The following is a 17,295-nucleotide window of genomic DNA, read 5'->3' as shown; positions in this document are numbered from 1 at the left end:
CTGAGAGCTGCAGAAGCGGTTACAGCAGTTTCTCAACTGGCGCTGTGTTCATGAGCCTGGTGCACTGGGGCACTCAGGCGGGTGAGTATGAAGCGACCACTGGGGATGATTTGCTCACTGAAATGAGGGGACAGGAGAGGATCTCGTGTGTGGTGTGGGGGCTGTCTGGACGCGTCACTCGACTCCCCTCAGCCTCGCAACAGCCTCAGACGTGAATACGATTACCTTCCCACTTTACAGGGAAGGAAGCAGGGGCCGCGAGCGTTAAGTAAGGCCAGACAACAAGGGTGCCCACCCCCACGCTCGCTACACTCCGCTGCGAGAGAGAACCCGGGAGTGTGTCAGAGAGGAGTTCGCCACGAGGGCTGCTGTTTGTTTTACATTTTATCTGAAGCTCGAGGAAAGTTGTTTTCAGAATGACTGGACCTCAGTTCGCCAGATAACACTGTTGCGGTGTTCCAACAGCCTTGGGAGTTACTAGATTGAACAGGAGGACGGTTTCCTCCCTGCAGGACTCCTCAGAACCTTTAGCTTCTAACGTGGACTGAATCCCCAAGTGAGGTATTGGGGAAAAAGCACTTTTGGGCTTATTCAGCCGTGGAACCCTGAGGAACGCTGTTTGAGAATCAGTGAGTTAGGAGGCCTGAGAGAAAACCTATTGGTCATCGGTTAAAAAAAAATGATAGGAAGCAAGAACTCTAGTTGGATTAAGACGATGACATTTTGGAAATGTTAGTTTATAAGAATACACATGAAAAAAAAAAAAAAAAGAATACACATGAAAAATTTATAAAATCAAAGCAATTTGAAATACTTGCATTTAGTCAATACTCCAAATATATAATAAACGACCTATTCTTTTAAGTGTCAGATGTAAACCTTCTTAATGTGGCTATTTTTAGCACTGCTCTTGAGGAAACAATTGAGACTGGGTTCCCATAGTAATGCTACCGAGGTACAGACATGGAACAGTCTACATATGGAACCATACGAATGGGAGAGGCCTGTCATCCAGTCCTGATCTAGGGGCTCACGGGCCCTTGCCATTAAGTAAGGCTGATTTAAGTTCCTCTAGAGGACGGCCTTGGAGAAGGCAGTGGTGACCCATGCCAGTACTCTTGCCTCGAAATCCCAGGGACGGAGGAGCCTGGTGGGCTGCAGTCCGTGGGGTCGCTAAGAGTCGGACACGACTGAGCGACTTCACTTTCACTTTTCACTTTCACGCGTTGGAGAAGGAAATGGCAACCCACTCCAGTGTTCCTGCCTGGAGAGTCCCAGGGACGGGGGAGCCTGGTGGGCTGCCGTCTGTGGGGTCGCGCAGAGTCGGACACGCCTGTAGTGCCTCAGCGGCGGCAGCAGCAGCAGCAGGGGCCGGCCAGCCCTGCCCTGGGGGGGCCGGTGAACGCAGTGACCGGATCGTTCTGGTGTGAATCCCACCTAAGGCTGTTCACTGCCAATAACAGAGACAACTCACCTTCCCAATATTTCCAGTAATTCTGCTATGCCATTGTGATGCTCTGTTTCATAAATAAATCTGGAAAGAGCAAGATGTCATTTAGAATTAGAACCCTGAAATCACGGCTGGAAAAGACAAAAATGCTCTGAAGAAGAAAACAACGCTTTTAGGAAGAAAACCACGTAGCCAGGCAACAAGAAGCACCGCTATTTGTGAAAACCGCTCTGGGGGCAGCGCTAATTGTTACCAGAGACTCCTCAAGGCCTGGATGTGCAATACTTAAGAGGGCAGGGAGCGGGGGCTCGCTCCCGTTTCTCCCGAATGTTTTATTTTGAAAGTTTCAAACCTACATCGGGAAGGATGTTTACAGTGAGTGCTGCATCTCAACCACCCAGATTTGACAACAAATAGCTTGTTGTTTGCTTTTATTTTTTTGCCACATCTCAAGCTAAGTTGACACCTGACTCAATTGTAAAGCCTCCGATATTTAGCATGGTCTCTGCAAAGGGTACAAGTTACTTCCTTATCACTGGGGCTATCTCCCCTACTTCCTCCCTGACACCCCACACTTTTCCTACGTTGCTTCAAGTGCCACCTTCCGAAACCCCTGTCTGAGCAGCCGCTCCCGTGGGCCCCGTGCACGGTCCCCGGGGCTCCCAGCGCCTGTGTCAGCCTGAGGCAGCAAACTAGGACTCACTGTAACCACGTCCCTGCTGCTAGGGCTGAGCCTGGCATCTGAGACACGACTGCTGAGTCTCCTGGGGCCAGGGAGAGGGGCCAGGGACGGGAAACAGGACACCGTTTTCTCTCTCCAAGGGTCCCCCAGAAACAACCCGCTGCTGCCCCACAACCAGGCTCACCAGGAGTCAGCCTAACCCAGAACACGCAGCGAATTCTGCCTGAAGCCAGAAGGGTCTGGTGTTTGAAAAACGTTCCTGCCTAGCAGATAAAAACTACCAGTTTAGAGCCAGCTCTGGGATAAAAATAAGCTCATGATGATTAAAAATTTTCACTGTCCTTGTTTGAAACAAATGGAATAGTGACCTTGAGGGAAAGAGCAGGTGGGACACGAAGTGTGACACGCTCCCGAGGAGCGGGTCTAACGTCTCTAGATTTTGGAACCAATCTTTTAAAAATGCGGGCGTGGGGTGGGGAGGGAACCTCTTTGGCTAGAACAGAGGTGGGTGATGGGCAGGCGAGGCAGTCCGTGGAGGCCTGGACACCAGCTTGGACAGGTCGGAGCGGAGCCCACAGGGACCCGGGTGAGGACTGCTGAGCCGCAGGGCACAGTGGCGGGGCCGCAGCGCGGAGCCGAGGCAGGGGTGTGCCCGTGAGGGATCGCGGCGGCCGGGCTGGTGAGAACAAGTCTGCATGGCGCACGGGGCCGTGACAACCTCAGACACGAAGGCCCTGCCCTGAGCCGGAAAGCCGGCCCCGAGGGAGCCCCAGCCTCCTCGGACGTCTGCACCAGGAGGCGCTTCAGCTCATGGAACTCAAGGCTCCCTTTGCTTCACCTGTTTTACCTTAAATACTTAAAAACGGCTCAGATGTACGAAGTTACATTTTTGTCCATCACGACCGGCCCACTTCCATTCCTATTCCTCTGTGTCCTCCGGGCTGGCTGGGCAGGCAGCAGCGGGGGCCCGGGGTCCTGAAGCCTGAGAGCTCAGCTCTGGCTCCTGACGCTTGGAGGTGGCCAGGCCCCTGGGCGCCACCTGTGACCCAGCTCCACCAGCGCTGACATTTAAACAAGGGTGGCCTGGAGCCAGAAGCCATTTTGTTTTCCCAGATCAACTTTACTATAGTCTCATCGATAAACTCTTAATTCAGACTACTTCATAGATTTGGAGCAGGTACAGGAAAGAGAAGGTTTCCCTGGTGGCTCAGACGGTAAAAAGTCTGCCTGCAGTGCGGGAGACCCGGGTTTGATCCCTGGGTCGGGAAGATCCTCTGGAGGAGGAAGTGGCAACCCACTCGAATATTCTTGCCTGGAGACTCCCATGGACAGAGGAGCCTGGTGGGCTACAGTCGATGGGGTCGCAAAGAGTCAGACACGACTAAGTGACTTCACTTCATTTCACAGGAAAGAGAAAGCAAATACAGCCCCCTGCCTTCTTTTCCAGAGGAGAGGAAGAAAGCGGGTGCAAAACGGGAGGCAGCCCTAAGGGTCCACGCAGAGCAGAGCCGCGGAGTTCCTTCCTCCTTCCGCACAAAGGAGCCAGGGCTCTCCCCAGGCTGGGCTGAAACCTGCCCATCAAGGACAGGGCCCCCCACAAACGGACCCCCTCTCGTGAGGGGGGTGAGGCGCTCCGCACCGCACACGGAGGCGGAAGTTGCTCCCCCTTGAAGCTGGGCTATGTTCACCTCCCCGAGTCGCTCTGACCCGTACAAAGGGAAGAGGCCAGCCTGCCCCGGGCCCAGGCCAGGCCCCGCGGGGCACCGGCAGCCACGGCGGCCTCTGTCCCGCGTTCCCGGGCCTGGGCGGGTCACGGGACGCGGGGGCCAGCAGACGGCGGATCGAAGCCCCAGCTGCGGGGCCGCGTCGGCAGCCAGAGGCTGAGGCCCGGCTCTACCTGCCCCCTGACCTTTGGGCTCCACCGTGAACAAGTCGGGCACGAGCTCCCTCCCGGAGCCGTCAGCCCTCAGCTGGGCGTGTCCGACTCCGCACCAACGGTCTCTGGGAGGCGACCGAACATGTCTCCGAGACCGTCTTAAAAGCTGCGGCCGCAGCATGTGGGACGCGGCGGGCGGAGGGCAGCGCCCGGGCGTCCTCTCCACCTTTCTGACATGAAGTGAGGAGCGGGCGGCGCTGGGGGTGGGGACCGGGCTGGTCACGGGCCCACAGAACCGGCTCCCGTCTTAACCGCACCCAGCAGGGGCGGCTCTTACAGACGGGATCACTGAAGCCTAGAGGAGCAGGCCACACGCCTGGCGCCGAGCGGGCGGGGAGAGCCGGTGAGAATCGCCTGGACCACAGCCTGGTCCAGTTCGCGGTCACGGCTCCCCAGGCACGAGGCGGCCTCTCCTCCAGGCACGCAGCACCAACCGCTGGTTCTGCACAGAACAGAACCCGGCTGCCCAGGGGAGAATCCTTCGGGCAGAGCCTCCTCCGCTTTAGTCTGAAAGACGGGAACCGAAATCCTACCTGCTTGCTGGTGATTAAACAGGGGACGCTACCTTTTGATACAGAAGTACATCCGCCAAGAAAAGATCTTGTTAAAAAGGAAACACGACACCAACAAAGACAAAACAGGAACACGGCATTTAGGAAACACGACATCACCCCCTAAGTCACAGGTCCAGCCTGGGCTCCGCCATATAAACGGGCCGTGTGGAGCTTGGAGGGAGTCTGCAGGGAAGCCATTTGTGAGTTGGACAGCTCTGATGCCAAAATGCATGTCGAGTGTGCAGGTAAGGGAGGGGGGCGGTGCCAGACCCTGCTGACCGCAGGCGGGCGGGCGGGGAGAGGGACAGCGGGTGCAGGCCGACCCCGGCTATGGGACCCTGTGTCCCACCACCGTCTCAGCCCCTCTGCTTTCCCTGCTCGGTCACGGCCAGTAAAAAGGCCCTGGCCAGGCCGACTGGGGTGCTCTGCGCTGGTCACCCCCTCCCACAGAATCCGCTGGCCTTCCGACCTCACGGCAGACGCCCATCTGCACTGGGATTCATCACTACCTGAGGCATCCTGGAGCCGGGGACTTGGGGCTAGGCCGTCCCTTACTGCTCCCAGCAGCAGAGAAGGAACTATGCTAAGGGTTTCGTCCACTGACATTTATCGGGCACCCCCAGGAGCCGTGCGGGAAGCTGGAGCTGGGGCTGAGACCGGCGGCTGGCCTGATACCTGCCCTCCCAGGAGACCAGACCACCCGCCACGCCGGGGCCTTCCTGGTGCGGGCATGTTTCCAGAGCCCGGGAGGGTGAGGAGAAGGGCTGGTGGAAAACGGGAGGACGTGCGGGGCACCCGGGGCTCGCCCAGGACCCACACTCGCTCATCCGAGGAGTGTGCTGGCGTGGGAGTCGGCGGGTCTGGGGGCGTTAGGCACCCTCAGGTTCACAGAGGTGGTGGTGGGCGGGTGTGTGAGGGGAGAAGGGGTCAAGTTGAACACTTGGGGGACACTCCTCTCTGAGCCCTGGGGTGGGGCCCTCTTCCACCAAACCCGGGCAGAGCCGGCCCCTGTGGACCTGCAGGCCTGGGGAGGCCCTGTTCGCTGCACTGCCTCACACTGCTTCCAGCAGGGATGCCTCCAAAGAGCCCCCGCTTCAGCCCCCACCCTCCTCCTCCCACCAAGATCCACGGGGAAGCGTGAGCTGGTGCAGCTCTGGGTGGGTCCAGAGGGAACCAGGCTTGGGGTGGCCAGCCTGCTGACGAGAGCTGGACCACAGGCTGGGGTGCGAGCTGTGGGGTGGGGGGGTGGGGGGTAGGGGAGCAGGCAGAGAGCGAAGGGGCCCTGCCCAGTGCCGAGACAAGAGGTGTAGACGGGCCCCCGGCTGCTCACGAACAGTCACTCCTGCTCTTCAGCCTCTGAAGGAAACGGCGAGGTTAAGTGTGACGGGACCAGCGGCATGCAAGAGGGAAAGGCCGCCGTGCACGGACTTACCTATAAAATATATTATTTATCTGTTTTCTGATGTAAGCTCTTAAGCCTAAGAATTTTCCATAGATTCTGTGAAGGGTAGTTTTGAGAAAATCTCTCTCGCGAGGATCTTCACTGTCAAAGAGCTCTAAAAGCTTCAAGGAGAAAAAGACACTCAGTGACACGGTAATTCTCTCTGGGTAGATTACGCAATTTGTAGCTTCAGCTAATCTGGGCCTTACCTGCAATACAAACTTCTGATCAATATATTTCTTCGCTATATTAGGTTGGAAATCTGCAGACTCTAAAAATCTTAAGAAAAACTCATAAACAAGCTAGGAGGAAAAAAAAACACAGTGAGTCAAATAACATGGTATTGCATTAAACGGAGATTTCAAAATATACCATGAGTTGAACCTCTGTCTCCAAATACTAACCTTAAAAAAAACCCACAGGCACGTATCTAAAGAATCCATATCAAAGCACATGGCTTAATTATACTAAGGATGGTAATTGCTTTACTTACAAGAACCACGGACTATACCCTTCCGCGGCATCTACACAGTGACTCCCATGCCTGCTGTTGCCCCCGCCTGGAGCCCACAGAAGCCAGAAGCCGGGCTGGGACCAGCCTCCAGGTGGGATTTGCAGGTCCTGTCGCCCCAGGGTCCTGGCGGAAGGCCGGGTGCGCAGGGAGTGGGACCGCTGGCTGAACGGGCCGCCAGCCGTCACGGCCACACGGCACTGAGGCGGGGGCTCTGTCTGCCTCTGGCCCTTCCTGTCGGCTCCCCACCGAGCTGCTTCCCAGGGTGTCCAGCTCCCCGACTGCCCTCCTTCAGCCGACCCACACCTCCCGATCTAGCTCGTGGGGCAGGCGCCCTGCCCAATCCACACCTCCTTCTTCACAAATGTGTCAGAAAAAAAAGCATCCGTCAAGCAGGTGGGCCCCAGGACGCACCGCAGGCCAACAGTAAGTCTGAGGACCAAGCCTGAGACATGTCTGCCTAAGACCCGCGACCTCAGCTCAACGGTCACTTCCACTGAGAATATACGGACAGTCCTGTAGCTTTGTCGTTTGTGTAACGTGCCCAGACAAACAAAACCTGTTCCTGCTCTCTCTTCTGCCACAACACTTCCTCAGGTGTGCAGGTCTGCAGGGCCATGACCCTGAAACTCGGAGGCTCCCCCACCCCGGGACCAGCCGGGCGCGGGCTCTGGTCCTGGAGGAAACGCCGCGCCCGCCCCTCGGCTTGAGGCGCCCGCGACCCAGTACCTGCAGGTGAGGCCAGGCCGCTTCTAACGTTGGCTCGTCTTCCTCTGGGTCAAATTCTGCTCCCGTGGGGTTGGAGGAAGGTGGTAACGTTCGAAACATGTTAACTGCAAACTAAAATCCACATATTTTATAATTACAACCAGGATAGTAAAACGATGTCCAGAGAATGTCTACAACAATCTTAAGACATTCTAATGGCAGCTGCCTCCCGTGGTGATCTGGCTCGTCTTAGCGTCAATGTGCAGAAGCGGCGTGGGTCTCCAGAGCCTGGGTCAACGCCGCAGCCAGACCCGAGGCCGAGACAGCCTGACACCGAGGTGCCTCCCTGACTTCTGGACAACCAGCACTGGTAGACGTCGCCCGGCAGGGACGACACCTCTTTTGGAACACGGAGAGCGTTCCGAGCGCTAGTGAGGAAAGCTGAGATCACAAAGCTAACCGTGGAGATCAAAGAGCTACAAACGGGGAGGACGCGGCAGAGGCCGTGTTGCCCTGGACACGGTGTGCACCTTCTGGAGCCCTCCGCAGGGACGTCCAGGGACAAGAGAGGCCACAGCGCGACACGGTGGTCTCCGCGTGGGCGGCCAGAGGAGCCTTTCCAGAGAAAGGGCTGCAGTGTTGGCAAGCAGAGGAGGCGTCACATTGTAGGACAGCCCGGCCCGCGTGTCCAGGGCTGGGCCAGGCCGGGCCGGGCCGCACAGACGCAAGAGTCTTCTGGGGTCTGGGCGATCCCCCCGTGTGACTCTCTGCCCTCTGCCCTGCTCCCCACCTGAACTGTCCATCACCACGCTCCCCCAGTCCAGGCTCTGATTAACCTCAACTTCATAAACACCAGTGGGCTTTACAACAGATGTTTTCTATACAAAATCTAGACTTCTTGGGCACATAGGGGCCCTCATGGTTAATAAGGATAAGGCACAACATATACTGACAGATTCCTGACATAAATAAAAGTTTAGTTTTTCTCTATCACCAATTCATAACCTATTTTTCTTTTATAGTCAGTTTATTTCTAGAAAATTTCTGTTTTGTTTGGCTGCGTTGGGTCTTGGTGGTGGCGCTCAGGATCTTCTCTTGGGGTGCACGGACTCTCTAGTTGCGGGGCACAGGCTCAGCAGTTGCGGTACTTGCCCTTCAGGTGCTCCAGGGCACGTGGGACCACAGTTCCCCAACCAGGGACTGAACTCACGTGCCTGGCATTGCAAGGCTTATTCCTAACCACTGGCCCACAAGGGACGTCCCCTCGTAGTTATCTGTTTAAATGTGACCTCACCAAATCTTTGAGCCAACCCACGCCAGTTAACAGAGCTCGACTCTAGGGATCAAAAGAAGCCCTCTGTCCCTGCAGCCCAGATACACAGAATCAAAACCCCCCCAACCTACAAGGCAGAACCCCACTCCACAACAACAGTGAGGGTCTCTGCAGAGAGCTCAGAGCAAACCTGGCTCTTCAGAGAACAGCCTTGCAGGGACCAGGCGAAAACTCTGAGAACAGCCTTGCAGGGACCAGGCGAAAACTCCGAGAACAGCCTTGCAGGGACCAGGCGAAAACTCCGAGAACAGCCTTGCAGGGACCAGGCGAAAACTTCGTGGCGCCTGTTTTGGTTCGTCCTGTCTTTCTGTATCAGTGTTTTCCATGAAGAGACACACTCACTCCCCACATCACGGGCTCCAGAAGCCCCAGCACCAAAAGTCTGCTCTCCAAGTCGTGTGAGAGGAGCTCACACAGGTGGTCCAGGATCAGGAGGAACAAAGAATGGCTGGAACAAGGAACCAAAAGCCAGAAACAACTAAAAAAATTTACTAAAAATATGAGCAATGCTCTTCTTGTGGCTCAGCTGCTAAAGAATCTGCCTGCAGGGATTTCTCTGGTGGTCCAGTGGCTAAGTCTCTGTGCTCCCAATGCAGGGGGCCCCGGTTTGATCCCTGGCCAGGGAACTAGATCCCACATACTGCAACTAAGACCCAGCTCAGCCAAATAAAAATAATTATAAAAAAAAAAAAAAAAAGAATCTGCCTGCAATGTGGGGGACCTGGGTTTGATCTCTGGGCTGGGAAGATCTCCTGGAGAAGGGAAAGGCAACCCACCCCAGTATCGTGGCCTGGAGAATTCCAAGAATCGCAAAGACACGCCTGTGTAGTGCCCGGGGTCATGAAGGGTCGGACCTGACTGAGCGACTTTCACTCTCACTTTCCTAAGATAAAAGTAAAAAGGGGCGGTGCTCCGGAGCCTGTGGATGGGCTGTGCGCACAGGACCCAGCAGAGGCCTCCCAAACAACAGGTGACCGCAGAGCAGACGCTGGGACAGGCGTGGCCAGGTCGAAGGGGCAAGTCTTCCTCCGCTGGCCCCCAGGTCCCCGGGATAGAGCGAGGGGACGCAAGGCGCCCGCCCACTGAGAGGCGCAGCCCGGCCCCTCTGGGCCTGCGGGGTGGGGCGGGGGCAGCAGAACCAGCCCGGTCGCCACCGCCTGCCGCCCCTCCTCCCGGGCTTCTGGGTGCGAGAGGACAGGGTCAGAGCGGAGCTGGGGGCTGTCGTGGGGTGTGGCATTCCCGGGCCGGGCTTCCCAATCCTCTCCCTGAAAGTCACTGGCTGGGGGGGCTCCCAGAGATTGGGGCTGGGAGCCCTGGATCTGGCGGGGAGGTGTCTGTGAACACACTCCGCCCTCCTCTCTGGGAGACTTGCTGGTGGGCCTGTGATGTTGGGGTGCAGGGCACCTAGAGGGGAGCGCACGGGCCACAGAGGTCAAAGGGGAGAGAGGAGTGGTCAGCTCGCCTGGATAGGGGCTGGAGGCTGGGACACACGGGCAGATAGCCGCCCCTGAGAGGGGGTCTCCGGGGAAGCCCAAACACTCCCCAGAGCACAGACGCCCCCGGGATGGGTGGTGACCTGGGCAGGGGCCAGGCCGCAGGACGGCAGGCTCAGGCCCCGCTCAGGGGATAGGCGGGGATGGTGAGGTTCTGAGCCGGGGGTTGAGTGTTAAACTAGGTGCGATAGCCGTAACCAGAGGAGCAGGAAAGGGAGATAATGACAGATTGTGGTTAAGGCAATGGCTGAAAAAAATAAAGCATACCTGGGTGACAGCTTAGAGTACCCATTATTCAATCAAACAGTGATCTGACTGTCACTGTGACGGCATTTAGTCCCTGTGGTCACACCTAGATCAGCTGACTTCAAGGAAAGATTACCCTTGAGAATGTGGGTGGGCCTCATCCAAGCAGTTGAGAAGTCTTCTAAGAGCAAAACCAGCTTCCCCGAGGAAGAAGCAAGTCCACTGTGCAGAGCGGCGGCAGTGCCCACCCCACGGGGTTCAGATCTGCCCCGTCTGACTCCACGTGTCCTAAGACAGAGCCTCAGAAATCCACCCACCCATCCATGCACCCATCCGCTCCTCTCTGTCTTTCTCTGCTCTATCTTATTGGTTCTGCTTCTCTGGAAGGACTCTGACTGATCCATCCTGGGGGCCTGCAAGGGGCCACAGACCAAGTTGCTTTGAACACAAAGTCTCCTTTTCAGTGTCCTGTGAGACTGACCATCTTTGGTCCAGGAAGTTTTATCACTGGCCAGCTTCAATGGATAGAAAATTACTTGTTTCATGCCACAACAACAAAACCCTCACACTCATTTCTACCCTCCTTTCCTACCACATTTCATTGAGCTAATTTAATGCTCTAGAAAAAGCTAAAGACATTAAAAACTAAAACACAGATAAAAGAGAAGAAAGCAAAAAAAAAAAAAACAGGCCACCTCGAGCTATCCTCGGGTTTCCAACCCACCAACATTTCTTAGCCCAACAGCTTCAGGGGTCAAATGAGTTGAGCGCCATGGTCTGTCATCCAGGTGCTGTCTAGAGGCGTGGAGTTTAGCCTCAGCACTACAGAAGGCGATCATTGCCACCATCACACCATGGAGATCAGCGGGAACCCGTTTCTTCCGTAGGTCTAGAAGCCTTCGTGCGGACCACGCAGACCTCCCCACAGCCTCTCCGCGTGCACTGCGATCTGGGCACACACAGCTGGAATCGGGTCTTGGACAGAAAGGGGCAGCGTGGCCTCAGGGGGCGGCCTCGCTGGGCCATCTTCTCACTCAAGAGCAGGGCCTGAGACTCAACAGCCTACTCAAGCCTTGGTTTTCTTGCCTGCGGAAAGACAGTAAACCCCTGCTTTGCACGGGCCATGTGACAACAGATGTCATGACGCGCGCAGGCGTGCACAGCCCCCGCACACGGCATGCACTGACCGTGCAGTAGGAAGCACCTTCTTTGACAGCTCTCCCGACACTTCTACTTTCAGTATTTAAAGGACCCTGAAGGTGCTCTTCTCCCAGTTGCTAAATTTACTGAGTAAACACAAACCAAAATGGCTCAAGAAGCAAGTTTATGGAAAAGTCTCACCATTTAGCAGTAACATGCAGGCTTTCTGTACCTGTCAGATTCACCGTCAGTGGGTGAAGTAATAAAATATTCATGCTGTGAGCCACCTGCGGTACAGTAGACAATATAAAGGTTTAAGATAGGAAGGGATACACTCCAAAAAGGAACGCTGATAATCTAATTTCAGAGACAAGGAAAGAGAGGTTGCTTATTCAGTTCTCTGTTTAAAACCACAAGGGTTCTCTATCGCTACTGATTCTGTTTTATTCATGTCAGTAGGATTTATAAAGGTGAGTCCACCAGAGGCCAAATTACAGCCCTTCCTCCTGTAATAGGAAGGTCAGGCTCTGAGGGTCATGTTGCGAAGAGATACATTTTGGGGGTAGGGAGGAATGAAGGCCTTCCACGTTATATTTTAAACAGAGAGCTGTTATTTGACTGTAAATTATATAACTGGGAAAACCAACAGAGGCAATAGCCAGACCCTCACAGTTGGACCACCCATATGAAAACCAAAAATACACACCTCACAGCAACAGCCTCTTCACCACCAACAGGTAATGAGGAAACATGATTAACAGGTGGACCCCAGGGTATGTGGCCACAAAAATGACCAAGGGCCTGGGAACTCACAAGCCAGTTACAAGGCCTCAGAGCATGAAAACCCTAGGAAAGGCACTGAAGAATACCCGAATGAACAAGGGCCCTTCCCTTCTCCAGTGTGAGATGACATCGTATCACAAAGATGTAACTTTTCCACAAAGCAACTCATACTTTGAAAGCAATCTTAGTAACTCGAATTGACTTCTTAGGTGGATAATAAAAATCCTAGTAGCAATCTTAAAGAGAAAAACCGTCCCCTGCCTCACTTGTAAAATGAGATCAGTCTGGTTTCACAGCAGAATTCAGCAGTCATCCTGGGGAACGTCTGCTTGACTTTGACCCTCCAGCGCCTGCCGCAGCGCCTGGCACCTGGTGGGGCCTCAAAAACCTGCTGAGAGCAAGTGGGTCCTTTGGGAAAAGCACCGACCAGTCACCTTACTAACTGCAACACCAAGTAATTACTGGAAACTAAACCTTAGCTCTCCACTGCAGTGGCATTTCATCAGGGGAGCCTCTCCTGACCCCAGGCCCAAATCGGGCCCCTGAGTTCAAGCTCTTCCATCATCCTTCCCCTCTCTTCACAGTCTGTGTCTCAAATATAACTGCATGGTCGGGTAATTCCTGATCTAATGTCTTTCCTCCGGTGCTGTTTTCCAGGGCCCATTGCTTCACGTTGCACAGAATGAGCACTCTATTAACATGGGAGGGGAGGGAAGTGAAGTTGGGTCCCCTCCTCCAGGAATCGACATCACCACTTTCTCTAAGTGAGAGCTGCTTTCAAAGGATGCAGCTTTACCTCTGAATAGACACCCGAGTGAAGGAACCACAAGCTGAGCTCTTACTGTGAACAGCCGGCTATTCTTACGATCAAATATGTTCCTAATCAAAGTTAAAGCTATGGAAATAAATACGTACAAATCTTTGTAGAATACTTAAAGGAAATTTACTCTCACGTTTTCAAACAACATACATTTTAATTTTATGACTATTTCACTATTAAGGGTATAATAGCATCTTCTTCAAATGAAAATATGTCATTTATAGTTATGCATATGAATTTATTCTTTGGTTTTTATTTTTTGAATTTCAGAACAGAACATTTACTTATAAAAGATACCCACTAATCTGCAATACTTATAGTTCAGTTGGTGCTATTTAAAGATAACACTGCAATTGGAAGCTTCTCCTAAGCTGTTTACTCTGTACCTAGGTGACTTTTACATGGCTTCTGAACGATGTATTCCCCAATATCTTGCTATGAAAAGCCTCAACGATAAACAGCTAAATTTCATAGTGAAGAACCATATAGCTACCAAATAAATTTTACCATTAACATCCTTATACTTTACATATACTGATCTTTTTTTGCAATAAATTGTGAGGAGGTTTAGGAATGCTTTGGAATGGCAAAACTATGTATTCTGCATTCAACATGAGAGAAATGAACGGAAAAGGGAAGCTTTAGAGCTAAAGTACTTATCTCCTGGTCATGTATGCATAACCAACCATCTTCTTGCTACGTGCCATCTCCACTGACTAGATGTACACAGTTACACAATTATAAATTATGCACATAACCTTTAATTAGTTCATTTTTTAGAATCATTGCTGGACCACCTGTGTGGATGGAGTTACATACTGACTGAGTATCTATTATAAATGAAGCAGAGACTTACACTTCCTGACAAGACTGAGTAACAGAAATGGGATTTGCTATACTTCCTGAAACAACCAAAAAAACTAAGCTAAAACATATGGAATAACGGTTTGCAAGGCATGGATTTCAGGCAGTGAAAGATAGAGATTCCTGAGAGATGGGAAACAAACGCCCAGCTTTCTCCTTCAACAGAATCCCCAGGGTGCAGCATGGGCAGAAAGAACCCAGGTGATGCTCAGCAGACACAGGTGTTAGAATCTGCAGGGCACCAGAGTCCCAGAGAGGACAGAGTTGCACAGAGACAACTCCAGAGACTGCAGAGGTCTCCTTAAACTATTCAGCAGAGGACTGACCAGCACATCTGTGTCAGAACTATTGGAGCCTGCAAAAAGAACACCTGAAAAGACCAGGGACCCAGTACTCACCCAGGGCCAACAGCAGTGCCTGTTCCCACCAACCAGACTGGAAGAATTCATTAACTCATAGAGTACTGGGCTCATAACCAGAGGGGCCTTATCTCAGCAGAGGGGATAATCAGCCACAGAGTGACTATGACCACAGTCCTTCTTTGTTGTTGTTCAGTCGCTCAGCCGTGTCCGACTCTTTGCGACCCCGTGGACTGCAGCACTCCAGGCTGCCCTGTCCTTCACCATCTCTCAGAGTTTGCTCAAATTCCTGCCCACTGAGTTGGTGATGCCATCCAACCATCTCATCCTCTGGTGCCCCCTTCTCCTTTTGCCTTTAGTCTTTCCCAGCATCAGGGTCTTTTCCAGTGAGTCAGCTCATTAGTCCTTCCTAACACCTCTTAAAGGCAAGAATCAAAAGGATCAAACTGTTTGCAAGTAACTTAACTGCAGCCAAAGCAAAGCTCCAGAACATTAGGAGAAATAAGTAAGTATGTGATATTCATCAAGACAAAATCCACATGGTCAGGCATCCAATAAAAAATTAATTACCAGACACATAAAGCAGCATGAAAAATATAATCTATAACAAGAAGGAAAACCAATCAATTGAACTGACCTGGGACTGATGCAATGGTAGAATCAACAGGTAAGGCTAAAACAACATTCTATGTTTATAAAGTTAGGTGAAGACATGAAGATATAGAAAAGACATAAACTATATGAAATGAAGATGACAATGTGAGATGAAAAATTTACTGGATGGGAATTAACAAAAAATCTGAGACACTGCAGAAAATTACTGAACTTGAAGACAACAAAGGGAATCACCAAATGAAACACATGGAAAAAAATACATTTTCTCTAAAGAGAAAAAGAGCACCTGTGAGCTGCGGGACAACCCTTAGAGGCCTAACATACACGTTTATTGGAGTCTCTAAAGGATTATGGTGCAGGGGCACAGAAAAAAATGTTTGCAGAGACAAGGGCCGAATACTTTCCCAAATTTGATAAAAATTATAAATGAACTCCAAAAACAAGAAAAAGATGAAAACTACACCAAGGCACATTGTAATCAAGGTGCCTGATTAAAAAGAATAAAAGAAAAAGATCCTAAAAGGCAGCCAGAGGATAAAAAGACACACGAGGTTCAAAGGAACAGAGACAGGAAAGGCAGCAGACTTCTCATGACAAACAATGCAAGCAAGAAGACAGTGGGGCAAAACTTAAAAAGGCTTAAACTCTGACCTGCGGCTCTACACCCACCAGAGGTATTGTGGGTTCAGCTCCAGAGCACTGCAATAAAGTCAATGTCAAAATAAAGCTAGTCACACCAAGTTGTTGGTTTCCCAGCGCCTATAAAAGTTATATTGAAACTGTATTTTAGTATATTAAGTGTACAATAGCCTTATGTCTAAAAATGCTAACCATTATCTGAGCCTTCAGAGAGTCATAATCGTTTTGCTGTTGGAGGGTTTGAAGTATTTTGAGAATTACCAAAATGTGACACAGAGACACAGTGAGCAAAATGGTTGGAGAAACGGTGCCAACAGAATTGCCTGTCATGGGACTGCCGCAAACCTCAATTTGTCAAGACACAGTACATACAAACTGTAATAAAATGAAGCACAATAAAATGAGGTATGCCTGCATATCCTTCAAAATCAAAGGCAAGAGAATGACTTTTTCAGGCAAATAAACGCTAGAAGAATTGATCACTGGTAGACCTCAGTGGTGGGCTTTCCTGATGGCTCAGCTGGTAAAGAATCCACCTGCAAAGCAGAGGGCTGCAGTTCGATTCCTGGGTTGGAAAGATCCCCTGGAGGAGGGCATGGCAACCCACTCCAGTACTCTTGTCTGGAGAATCCTGATGAACAGAGGATCCTGGCGGGCTACCGTCCGTGGAGTCACAAAGAATCAGACACAACTGAATGACTACCCATAACACAGCACAGATTTCAGAGGTAAAGAATCCACCTGCTAAGCAGGAGACGAGGGTTCGATCCCTGGGTCGGGAAGATCCCCTGGAGAAGGAAAAGGCAACCGACTCCAGTATTCTTGCCTGGGAAATCCCATGGACAGAGGAGCCTGGTGGGCTATAGTCCCTATGGGGTTGCAAAGAGTCAGATACAACTTAGCGACTAAACAACAACAACAGACGTCTACTACAGGAGAAATTTAAGAAAGTCCTTCAAGCGGAAGAAAACTGGTATCAGATGGATATCGGAATGATGAATACTGAAAATGGTAACTATCTGGGTAAGTATAAGAGGGTTTAACAATTATTTAAATCTCTTTAAAAATAGAACTGTTTCCTAAAAATAATATACTGTGGGGTTTATAACATACGGAGAAGATGTATGGCAACAAGAGCAGAAAGACGGGAGAAGAAACGGAAGGCTGCTGCTGTAAACACATAGTCACTTAAAGACTAACTGTGACAAGTTAAAGATGCATTCTAGAAAAGCTAAATACATGAGGTCAAACAATAGTCATAGTTTGGGACTTCCCTGGTGGTGCAGTGGATAAGAATCTGCCTGCCAATGCAGAGGACATGGGTTTGGCCCCTGGTCCAGAAAGATTCCATGTGCTGTGGAGCAACTAAGTGCATGAACCACAATTACTCGTCCATGCTCTAGAGCCCATGAGCCGCAACTACCACATCCTGAATGTTGGGGCCTGAATATTGCAACTGTTGAAGCCCATGCCTAGAGCATGACCTCCATAAGAGAAGCCCCCACAACGAGAAGCCCGTGCAAGTAGCCCCTACTTGTTGCAGATAGAGAAAGCTCTCACAAAGCAATGAAGACCCAGCACAGCCAAAAATAAATTGCAAAAAAAATTTTTTTTACAAAAACAGTCATAGTCTAAAAGTCAACAAAAGAGATAGAGTGTAATCACAAAAAATATTCAATTGGTCAAAAAGAAAGCAGAAAAAGAGGAAAAGGGAACAAAAC

At 51.7% G+C, this 17,295-nt stretch overlaps 1 protein-coding gene across 12 annotated transcripts in view; it reads right to left on the bottom strand.

Annotated features, from left to right (window-relative positions):
• The window catches only part of PPP2R5C (protein phosphatase 2 regulatory subunit B'gamma), a 131,647-nt gene that overhangs the window by 27,591 nt on the left and 86,761 nt on the right, over positions 1–17,295 (bottom strand). For all 12 annotated transcript variants that reach the window (XM_061159435.1, XM_061159431.1, XM_061159436.1 and 9 more), the window contains 4 exons: positions 7,304–7,414; positions 6,273–6,365; positions 6,055–6,185; positions 1,475–1,534 (listed from right to left, as the gene is read on the bottom strand). In XM_061159435.1, the coding sequence (XP_061015418.1) occupies positions 1,475–1,534; positions 6,055–6,185; positions 6,273–6,365; positions 7,304–7,414 (395 nt within the window). The remainder of the gene's footprint in view (positions 1–1,474; positions 1,535–6,054; positions 6,186–6,272; positions 6,366–7,303; positions 7,415–17,295) is intronic.

Source organism: Dama dama, chromosome 13 (genome assembly GCF_033118175.1).
Source record: "Dama dama isolate Ldn47 chromosome 13, ASM3311817v1, whole genome shotgun sequence".
Taxonomy (NCBI): domain Eukaryota; kingdom Metazoa; phylum Chordata; class Mammalia; order Artiodactyla; family Cervidae; genus Dama; species Dama dama.
The sequence above is the reverse complement of the archived record's forward strand: the minus strand, read 5'-3'. Positions and strand labels throughout refer to the sequence as shown.